This window comes from Dromiciops gliroides, chromosome 1 (genome assembly GCF_019393635.1).
Source record: "Dromiciops gliroides isolate mDroGli1 chromosome 1, mDroGli1.pri, whole genome shotgun sequence".
Classification (NCBI taxonomy): domain Eukaryota; kingdom Metazoa; phylum Chordata; class Mammalia; order Microbiotheria; family Microbiotheriidae; genus Dromiciops; species Dromiciops gliroides.
Window position 1 is genome coordinate 308,827,676 of NC_057861.1, and position 12,060 is coordinate 308,839,735.

At 38.4% G+C, this 12,060-nt stretch overlaps 1 protein-coding gene across 1 annotated transcript in view; it reads left to right on the top strand.

Moving 5' to 3' along the window:
* CCDC68 (coiled-coil domain containing 68) overlaps positions 1 to 11,238 on the top strand; it is a 68,840-nt gene extending 57,602 nt beyond the window's left edge. The window contains exons 10-11 of the mRNA XM_043976279.1: positions 5,751 to 5,827; positions 10,828 to 11,238. Of these exons, the coding sequence (XP_043832214.1) occupies positions 5,751 to 5,827; positions 10,828 to 10,885 (135 nt within the window). The 3' untranslated portion in view covers positions 10,886 to 11,238. The remainder of the gene's footprint in view (positions 1 to 5,750; positions 5,828 to 10,827) is intronic.
* Positions 11,239 to 12,060: the final 822 nt, after the last annotated feature.

A 12,060-nucleotide genomic window follows, 5' to 3' on the forward strand; every position in this document is an offset into this window, starting at 1 on the left:
GTAGTGACTTTGATCCAAACTTCCTGAGATATTTTATAGTCATGCATTTATATGAACAGGAATTCTGTTAGAATTCAGAGGTCAGACAGCCTGGCTATTGGACAGGGGCAGAAGGAGTCAGTTAAGACCACATACAGTATCTCAGCTCCATTCTGTCTGGTATTCTTTCCTTATCAATTATTTCTCTGATTGCAAATAGTGTCTTCCTTCATATGTCCTTTATAGTTAATGTGGGTATTTATAATAGTTTTTTGCATTTGATTTCTATTTTCATATCGGTTTTGTATTTGATCCTAGGGGCAATAGGCAGCCAGTGGAGTTTATTGAGTAGTGGGATGATGTGGTCCTACCTGTGTTTTAGAAAATTACTTTGACAGCTGAGTGGAGGATAGACTGGAGTGAGGAGAGACTTGTGACAAGGAGACCAGCCTCCTTGCAATGCTACAGGTATTAAGTGTCAGAGAAAGAAAGGGGCCAACAGAAGAGACATTACAAGGGCAAAATTGACAAGCCTTAGCAACAGATTGAATAAGGAGGTGGGGGTGGTGAGAGAGGGTGAGGAGTTGAGAAAGATGACTGACTTTTGAGCCTGGGTGACTGGGAGGATGGCAATGCCCTTAAAGGTAATAAAGAAGTTGGAAAGTTGAAATGTTTTTTGGGGAAATGATTTTTGCATTCAGTTTTGGACATGTTGAATTTAAGATGTCTATGGGAGATCCAGTTTGTTATATCCAGTGGAGTTAGAGATGCGAGGCTAAAGGACAGTAGAGAGCTTAAGACCAGATAAGTAAATTTGAATCATCAGCGTAGAGATAATAATTGAATCCATGGGAGCTAGTGAGATTGTTAAGTGAAATAGTATAGAGGGAATAGAGGAAGGGGCCCTGAGTCAGAACCCTCTGGGACACCCAAGGTCACTGGACAAGACTTGGATGGCTTTCCAGCAGTTTCCAGGTTGAGATGGTGCATTCAGATAAGAAAGATGACTACAGGGAGGTTGCTGAGAAGGATGATGATTGAGAAAAATTCATTAGATTTGGCAGTTAAGAAATTGGTAATACTTTGGAGAGAGCAGTTTCAGTTGAATGATGAGGTGGGGTTGGAAGCCAGACTGTAGAGAATTAAGAAGAAAGTGAGAGGAAAGAAGTAGATGCAATGGGTGTAAATGGGCTTCTCAAGTTTAGCCACATAAGGGAGGGGAGATAGGAAATAATAGTTAGTGAGGATAGATGAATCACAGGAAGGCTTTTTGAGGATGAGGGAGAAACAGGTGTGTTTGTAAGCAGCAGGGCAGCAGCCAAGTAGACAGGGAGGGACTGAAGATTAGTGAGAGGGTGAAGATGAGCAGTCTGCTGGAGAAGATGGGATGGGATGGAATGGGATCACTTGGGTGTGTATCACGGTTAGGAGAAGGGCTATCTCATATGAGATGGGTGAAGGAGCAGATGGTGGCAGAAGGCATCTAGGTGATAGGAGATGAGGAGGGAGGAGGGAACTCTTGAGAAGCAGGCTCCATTTTTTATAGTAAAATATGAGACAAGGTTCTCATCTGAGAGGGGTTGGGGGAGAGAGAGCAAAGGGAATTTTGAGGAAGGAATGACAGGGTTTGGAAGAGCTGTTGTAGGCCACATCTATTTCACCCAGCTGTTGTTGCTTTCTCTTTTCTGATTACTTTAACTTACTGTATATATTTCTTATATGTAGCTCATGATTTACATGTTGTCTCACTCATTCAAATGTATCCTGCTTGAGAACAGGAACTGGGATTTGGGTTTTTGTTTGTTCGTTTTTGGCTTTTCTTTGTAACCCCTGTGGTTAGCACAGTGTCTAATACGTAAGTTCTTAATAAATGCTTGTTGGCTGACTAACTGTGACTGACTAGCTGATAGATTTGGGGCCATGAACTCAGTAGTTATTTATAAGTGTTTTGTTAAATGAATCTATAGAATAGGTACAATAGGATAGCAACTCTGATCCTTTGGGAGTAGATTTTTTCCCTGTTCTGACTATTCAAATAGAGTATCCATTAATTAATGTACTTTATGTTGGTGAATAGGAAGGACTGGTTTTTTTGAAGACTGAAAAAAAAAATCTAAAAACTTATCCCCAGGGAAAATTTCCATTTAATTTATAGTACTGACTCAAAGTCCTTTTGCAGGGAAATGACAATGTATAAGAAGGGGCACCCCATCCTCCATTTGTTCCACACCCATGTTTTCTGGGACATTTTCTTCACACGTTGAAGAGTGAATATTGTAGAAAAACAGATGGATGTTCAGATCCTCCACATTGGTTGATTAAAGTGGGGAAAATTCATTTTTGATAGTGAGAAGGGAATAATGACATGTTATCCAGTCTGGGCTTTGAGATGGGCAGACCACATCCTACAACTTCTCTGGCTGGTTACAGAAGTTTTCATGAGCTCAAGAACTGAAGGTACAGATGTGCCAGGTGTCACAGGAACTGGAGGGCCACTCTATGACTGGGAATCCCATTAAGCAGTACAGTGGTCTCAGGAGGGCCAGGATATGGGTTATCCTGGCTGAGGAAGCTCTTCTAATGGAGATAAAGATTTTAAGACCCATAGAAAATACATCCTCCTTCTTGACTAAAAAACATTTTGAAACTAGAAAAAAGAGACACCATATAGAGAGAGGCAAACACCTTCTTGTTCTGTGCATGAGTCCAGTGCCATTTAGGTTTTGTTAGTGTGATTTTCACAGTTACTGTATAATACCCTTCTGCTTCCAAGTATTTCAAAAATTCTGCAGGAAAATACCTTTCAATTTTGTGAGGCTCTTTCTTTCTCTTCCTTATAAATCATGCCCTTATTTTTTTCCCATGTTGGGAGTGAAATTGACTGATTCAGGACTGTGAAGTTTTGTCTTGTATATCCTCTTGCACATTCAGTTTTTTAAAATCTCTTTTAAATGTCACCAGAACATGACTCTGTAGAAATTCTTTTTTTGTGGGTCAGTGAGGGTTAAGTGACTTGTCCAGGGTCACACAGCTAGTAATTGTCAAGTGTCTGAGGCTGGATTTGAACTCAGGTCCTCCTGAATCGAGGACTGGTGCTTTATGTACTGTGCCACCTAGCTGCTCCCTCTGTTGAGATTCTTAATTCCTTGCCCCTTGATTTTTTAGATTTTTTTTTCATCTTCATTTGAAGCTTCTGGTAAATATACAAGAGTTTAGGCACCTGTCACTAATGACCTGTTCACCTTTAAGTATATTTTAAATATTCTCTATCTTCACTTGTTTCCATTTTGCAAATCATTCCGCATAACTGTATCCCCTCTCAGATGTGAGCTGCCATGCTTCAGTAATAAGGGCAAATATCAATATGTTTTAGAGAAGAAAGTGCCTGGAGGCTGTGCTGAAACAGAACCCTGATTGGCAAACGTTTTCACCATTGGCTCAGATCATCTCTATTTGACAAAAAGCAATTCATGCAGAAGAACTTATCTAAGTGTCTCATTTAGGAGAAACATCCTAAAAGTCTGTGTAAGGAAAACACTATCACATGGGCAGAGCTGGTAAAGCATATGGGGAGACTAAGGAACAGCAAATTAAAGCCTGTTATCTTGGCAAGGAGGATGCTTCTCTATCACACGACTTCAATTTAGATGAGTTATAGAGGGAAATGGGGGTGAGAATTCAGGAAGTGAATTTTAGTCACTTCTAGTCACATTCCATCCCAGAACATTCCTCTAGGATAGAAGTGGGAATCCTGGACTGAGAGATGGTCTCAAACCCAGGAAGACCTGGGCTCAGGTCTGGCCTCCGACATATACTGGCTGCGTGACCCTGGGCAAGTCACTTAACCTCTTAGTGATCTAGGCAGCTCTCCAAGTTGCAGAAGGGCCAACTGGCCTTAGTAGAGGGAGTTCACTTACCTAGAAGTACCTATGCTAATGAAATGACAAGTTCAGTCCATATCCTGTAGCACTTTCCTCTGTTGATAACTATGAGCTTAGGTTAACATAATGTTCATTAGAAACCTGAAGGACAATGACAGTGTTTATCTACATCCACACAATGCAATATATGTATGCATCCACACCTATACCTATACCTATACCTACAGCTACAACTACACCTAAAGTTACAGCTACATCTACAACTACATCAACATCTACATCTACACATACACATAAATATACACAAATGTGTAGATATGTATTACATATAAGATGTACACACATGTATATGCACATATATGTATACACGTGCATTTTGCATGCATATAAATGAAACTACACATAGTGTACACATGTATATACAGAAGTGTGTTGTACACATATACACAGCTGCAGTGCAACACTTATATGTGTACATACATGCAGTGTAACACAATATACATATACACACACAAATGTGCACACATACATGCCTATACACATATATATATGCACATATGTATGTGTTTGTGTGTATTATAAACAGAATATATATAAAATAAATCCAAATTAGTTTTGGGAGGAAGGCACTAGTAGGTGGAAGGGTTCACAAAGAGCTGATTCATATACAAGGTAGAGCTGGAGCTAGATTCTTCTCTTATCCATAGATCTGACAGGTAAGCTACTCTGTGCTCCCCTAATTTGCATATGGCGTTACCATTTAAGTCTAAGTCATGTACCCATTTTGACCTTATCTTGGTATGCCCTATGAGATGATGGTTTATACCAAGGTTTTGCCAAACCATGTTCTAGTTTACTCAAGAGTTTTTATCAAATAGTGAGTTCTTGTCCCCCCAAAACTGGAATCTTTGCATTTATCATAAACACTAGATTATCATAACAATTTACTACTATGTATTGTGTACCTAATGTCTTCCACTGTTTCACCACTCTGTTTCTAGACCACTACTAGATTGTTTTAATGTAATGTACTTTTTAATACAGTTTGACATCTGTTTTGGCTAGGACACCTTCCTTCATATGTTTTTCATTGATTCTGTTAACATTCTTGTTCTTTTGTTCTTCCAGATGAATTTTGTTATTATTTTTTAGCTCTCATTATAAAATAAGTTTTGGTAGTTTGATTGGTATAGCAGCGAATAAATAAACTAATTTGGATAGAATCATAATTTTTATTATATTTAACTGTGAGCAGTTAGTATTTTCTAGTTGTTTAGATCTGACTTTATTTGTGTGAAAAGTGCTTTGTAATTGTGTTCATATAGTCCCTGGGTTTGTCTTGGGAGGTACACTCCACAAGTGTTTTGTATTGTCTACCGTTATTTTAAATGAATTTTCTCTTTCTCTCTCTTGCTGCTGGACTTTCTTGGTAATATATATATATATATATATATATATATATATATATATATATATATAAATGCTGATGATTTATGTAGGTTTAATTTATATCCTGCAACTTGCTAAAGTTGTTCATTATTTCCAACTAATTTTTTAGTTGATCCTCTGGGATTCTTCAAGTGAAAGATATTTCTTAAGATTGATTATTTTCAACAATTGAATTTCAGACCCTGAATCAGAATATTGCTTGAGGCCATATTAGATTAAATTTTTTTCCAAGGTTGCTATTATTCTTTTCATGATATCATTTAAGACACAATTAATGTACTGTGATCAGTGATCTGAAGAATGAATGAATGGATCAGATGACTAGCTGCTAAGGTGGGACATAGACTTTGGGTATAAAAAAACCCAGTCCATATATGCAAAACTACCATTCCATGCCAGGATTTCTACACAAACTTGATATAATTTTCTTTTCAATTTTAGAATAAAGACCTAAAAAGCAAGATTGAGATTTGGTCAGACAATTCCAAGATGAAGGCATCTAAGGGAGTCTCTACAAGGTAAGGTGTTTCTTTGTCCCCTTGTCCCCCACCACATCTCGTGTAGATCGTAATTACGTATACAACTTTGGACATATGACAGATTGTTAATACTTGTATTGATAGGATATAGACAACATAGAATATATTTTAAATAACTTAAGTATGAGCTAGAGACAGCATTATGTGGGGATGGAGAGGTGCAACCTAGGAAAAACTGGATTTAGTTCTGACACATACTAGCTGTAGATTCCTAGGCAAATCAATCATTCTCATTCTTATTGCTCTAGGTTACTTTCTTATACAGGAGTTCTTAACATGGGGGTCCATGAACTTTTACAAAACATATATTTTGATAAGTATTTCAATATAGAATTTCCTTTGTGATCCTATATATTTTATTTTATGCATTTTAAAACAATTCTAATCAGGATTCCATGGACTTCGCCAGACTACCAGAAGGGTCCAGGACACAGAAAGACTCAGAGTCTCCTTCCCCCAGATTCTAGCTTTTAGGGAAACTTCTGACATGTCTTGGTAGAGAAAGTTCCTCATTGGGAGCTGCCAATACTGGTGAAATCACAAGGCCAGTCTCTTCCCTTTCTAAGTATGAACAGGATGAAGAACTGTCCAGAATTAGTCTAGCTAGGTTCAGAGCGGCTCTTCAGTAGACTGCCCATATCACAGAACACTGGGTTTAATTTTTAGCCATTTTCAAATATTTAAGACATAAAAAGCTTTCTAATCTTTATTGTTGATGAAGGCACCTACACTATCTCAAGTGAAATGATATTTATAAAAAGTGCTTAGCATGTGCCTGGCACAAAGTAGGTGCTATACAAAGATCTATTCCTTTCCTGTTTCCCTTCCTCTGCCAACATTGATAAAATCATGGGACCTTGACATATAAAAAAAGAGTCATGAGTTTATTTCTACTTTAGAATTATGGAAAGAAGTAAGTAGAAATGGGATGTGTTATGAACAGAAATAGTGAAATGGACCCAGATTTGTTTTCTTTGTAAGGAGCCTACCCAGCTTATAGCATGGTGCATGCTGACCTTCTAGCCAGCTTTTACTAGCTGTGATCAGAGAATTCTGTTCCACTTTTGATAGCTGCACCAAATGAATACTTTTTAATCATTTACAGTTGTCATCACTCTCAAATTTAGCTGAACTGAATTTTACTTACTTGGTTAGAACCTAGTCAAGGATGTTATTTAAATTTGGTCTCCCAAAACTTTACAGTAAATACTTGATAAGCATTCTGTAAATGTTTTTTTTTTTAATGAACAAAAGTAGAATATTTTCCCTAGGAGATGCAGAGCCTTGAGAAATGTGTACCTTTTGTTGACATAGTGCTTACAGATGTGCTATCCTGCCAACCAAACTGTCTCTACCTTCCTATTTCCCCCTTTTCATCACCAGTATTATAATTTTACAGCTACCTAGGCTTAAAACTTTAGTCATTTTTGAGTTTTTCCTCTTCCCCAGATTTATCATGTCACCAATTCCTATCTATTGTTTCATAATTTCTTTTGAATATATACCTTCATTTATATTCTAGGGTGACTTCCCCAATCCAGGCCCTTCTTACATCATGCTTAGATCAATGCAAGGATCCTAAATGCTTTACTTGCTTCCAGTCTCCCCACCCCCACTTTGCACCAAGTACATTTTAGCACATCCTTATACAATTCTGGCATATTGATCTATGCAAAGTATTGCTCCCTTGCTTAAAATTGTGACTCTTCATCTGTGAGGATGAAATCCAACTTCATTAGCCTGACATTCGAGGCCATCCACAAGCAGGTTCCATTTAACTTTTCCAGGGTTATGTTTCACCTTTCTCCATATTGGCACACAGAAACAGACACACACACACACACACACACACACACACACACACACACACACACACACTCTTTTCTAATTAGACTGAGACTCTCAGTATCTCCAGAACATAATATACATTTCTCTTCTGTACCGTGATTGACAATATTTCCTTATACTTCCTCCCATCCCTCCAGCCTTTCTGCCTAGTTTAATCCCACAAATCCTTCAAGACTCTGCTCTAGTCTGGCCCATAGTGATCACTTCCTCCTCTGAACTCCTCTTGGACTTAGTTGGCATTTAATCACAAACTGCCTTTTGTTATTATTTAACTGTTTGTGTGTCTGTTTTTTATCTGCCCAGTTAACTAGATTGTAGGAGAGGGCAGAAATATTTTTTTCCTGCTTCCTTTAATCCTTCATAACACCTGGCACAGTACTATGCACATAATAGATTCTCATGCAAATTGTTGGAATGAATGGATCAAATGATAAAGAATAAGTGACTTGCATGTTTGAATATTGGCAAATGATAGAACACTTCCAGGCCTAAATCCTTTTTCTTTGATATTCCACAAAATTGTTTCCATAAAGAAAAAAACCATAGTCCATAATTACACATATCATTAAAGATGCAATTAAAAATTTCCCATTCTAGCAGCTTTTAGGTTTCTCAAGCTAATCCCCTTTGGGCAGATTCTGATTTTCTGAAACTCCATGGGCACAGTGCACAGAGTAGTGAATCAAGCCCACTGTGATTAGTGTCAGTCTGGGGATCTAGACAGATTCATCTTATACTTTAAACTGTTTGCTGTAGAATATTTCTCTCCTAGTGATATATGTAATTAGGGTCTAAAGGGAAAAACGGTTTCTGAGCCAAGTCATAAAGTTTTGGGGGCCCCAGGTGACAAATTGTTATCTTTTAGCTACTTTCCCTATAATGTCTACAAGAGCAAAAAAGTTCCACCCCAGAGGTGTCCAGGAGAGGGATAAAATGAACACATTTCAGAAACCGTGTAGACTCTCGACCACCTCAGTGTGGAAAATGGCTATAGGTCTATTTATATGGCTCTGCATTTTGTGAAGCACTCTCTTCACAAAGACCCCAGGAGGCAGATAGTACAACCAAGATGCATGAAGAGGAGTGACCCTCCCCAGCATCATGCAGCTAGTGAGTGTTGAAGCCAGAACTCAAACCCCCCAGGTATTCTGATTTCAAACCTAGAGTGCTTTCTATTACTACACAGTTCTAGTTTTCAGGGGCTCCTAAACAACTGGGAGGTATATTGGTTCTCAGTTGGATAAGGGGAACAGAGAGTGTTCCTCAGATTTTGTGGGAATGTCTGTTATTTAAATGTTCTTTGTGTTTTATTTGCCTACTTCTGTGTGTGTGTGTGTGTGTGTGTGTGTGTGTGTGTGTGTGTGTGTATATGTATAAATGTTTGTTCATCTCATGATACGGAGTCTTTTGCTTGAAATGCCATGGAAAGAATTCTGGACTCTGGGTCAGAGGACATGGGTTCAAATCCTGACTGCCACTTTCTATTTGTGTAATCTTGGACAAATCTAATTTCTTTGGGCCTCAGTTTTCTCATTTGTAACAAGAGGGGTAAGTCTAGATGACCTCTAAGTTCCAAGTCTGTGATCCTATAAGTCATGTTGTTTCAATGGCCTTTAATGGTGGGTGGGTCATAGTGGAAGATGCCAACTTCAAATGGGAGAAATGAACAGAACTTTCCCATTTACATAATGTTAAGGTAACTGAATCTGGAATCAATCAGCAAACATTTATTAATGGCCTATTATGTACCAGGTCCTGTGCTAAGCATTGGGGATACAAGAGGCAAAAGATAGTTCCTGACCTCAAGGAGCTTACAATCTAATGGGACAACATGCTAATAAATATATACAAACAAGCTATATGCAATATAAATAGGAAATCATTTACAGAAGGAAGGCACTAGAATTAAGAGGAGTTTGAGAAGGTTTTCAGGAAAAGATGAGATGAAAGCCAGAAAAGCCAGTAGGGAGAGCATTCCGGGCATGTAGAACAGACAGAGAAAAGTCCTAGAGCTGAGGGATGGAGTGATTGTGAGGTGGCCAGGAGGTCAGTGGACTAGATTGAAGAGTACATATTGGGGATTAAGGTATAAAAGAATTGTAAAGGTAGGAAGTTACTAGTTATGAAGAGCTGTGAATGCCCAATAGAGCATTTTATATTTGCTGCTAGAAGCCATAGGGAGCCATTGAACTTTATTGAGAAAGGGAGTGAGGGAGGGTAGAGTAACTCACGGGAAGTTAGCAGGTTAAATATCTGAGTGGTTGAGGTGTTTGAGGGAGTCAGATAAAATCCTAGCTCTGTTCCTTACTAGTTACAGAACTTTGGGCATGTCACTTAATAATAATAGTTAGTTTTATGAATTGCTTGACATAATCTATCACACTTGATTACATAATTTATCATGCTTGATCTTCACAGTAGGTTTGTGAGATCAACACTCTGATTATCCACATTTTTACAAAGGTGGAAGCTGAGGCTTGAAGAAACCCATGATCACACACCTCTTAAATTTCAGAAGCAAGATTTTGGAGGGGGTGATGCTGGGGAGGTAGGCGAGGTTAAGTGACTTGCCCAGAATTACACAGCTAGTAAGTGACTGAGGCAAGATTTGAACTCAGGTCCTCCTGACTCCAGGGCCAGTGCTCTATGCACTACGCTGCCTAGCTGCCCCCACAAAGAAAGATTTTTAGATAGGTTTCCTGACTTAAGTGTCTGCACTCTGTGCTTTAACCTCGTAATGAGTCCAAGTCCCAGTTTCCTCATAAAGGATTAGACTAAATAATCTCTAAGGCCCTTATGAGGTATAAGGTTAATGATCTTAATCATATTTTAAAACTTTAAAATTTATATTATGGTTGAAAAAATCACAGCATTAATTTTTTGGAGCATGGCCTTTTATTTTGGGGAAAAAATGGAAGTTAGCTACCTGGACAATTAAATGACAGTATGGACCAGTGTGCTATGAACTGGCCAGGGTGTCCTGCAGACTTCCTCAGAGCTGGTCAGTTCTCTGGAGAAAGGCAGAATAAGCTGTGTAAATCAGTAGCAACTGTGTGATGGGGATTGTCACCTTAAATTTTTATCTTGGACTTCCAACTGATTCCATTAATTTCATGTGATCTCTTCTACAGTGAATTCATGGCTGAAGACACCTCTCCCTATCTGATGCTAATTAGACTACGGAAATAAACCTTTGACATGTATTGGATTATGGGAGCTCCAGAAGACTCCTTATTATGCTGGCCTCTGTTTTTGAATGAGCTCTACTGTTTGATATATTTTAAAAACATAGCCTAAATGAGAATGTTAATTTGCTGCTGTCTCTGATCTTCCAAAGGTTACCCAGGGGTGGGTAGAGACATTTCGCTCTGCTTGGTGGGAAGAGAATGCTCAGATCAGTCAGACAAGCATTTGGGTAAGAAAGCAACTTCCCCAGTACTGGGATTTTGCCATCCTGAACTAATGGGGAAATTTGCTTCTTCCCCATGGAAAACACTTGATTCTCTTTTCGAACTTGTTTGGTGTACTGGATGTAAAATAGAACCTTGCATATTGTAATTACAAATTCCCGCAGTGCGTTTTCATTTGATATGGGAGACGATCCCCTTAGGATGATAAAAGGAAATTTGGTTGGCCAGATGCCACCAAGAAGTGACACCCTGGGAATGAGTTATTTTAGATGAGGAACAGGAAGAGTTGGGGGCCACTAATGGACCACTGAATAAATTTCTGTTCTATTGCACTATACAACGTTACTTAGAATCAGGATTACAACTTGAGTGCCTGACTCTCATCTAGGACTGTCAGCTTCCATTTGTAGATTGATAGATGTCCTTGTTAGGAATGACATCAACTGAAAAAGGAGATCCTACATATTTGACTCTTAGATTTTAAAACATTCTTTAAGAATTTGAATGTTTCTAATAGGAAATGGTTTTTTTTTTTTCCCATCACATAGGTCGTTATTAAAGAAGGCAGTATAAGATAGTGGGTTAGGAGACAGAAGATCTGGATTCAGGTCCCAGCTCAGTCACTTATACTTTTGGACCTCAAGCAGGTCACATAAATCCAGGCTTCAGTTTCTTCATCTGTGTAGTGTGAAAACTCATCTCTAAGAATCTTCCAGCTATAGTTTCTGTGTGTTTATGAATAAAGCCACCAAGATATTCCATCATTTTCCCAAAATGTGAAATGAGGTTGGGATGGGTAGATTGACTGACCTCTGAAGGTCAAGGTCATATCTCCACATATCATAAGGATATCAAAAGGATAGAGCCATTGTGCTAAAATTAATTTTTATACCAGTTATTTCACATAGTATACCAAGGTTGCTATCATAATTTGTTGACTTTTAGTCCAAGTTT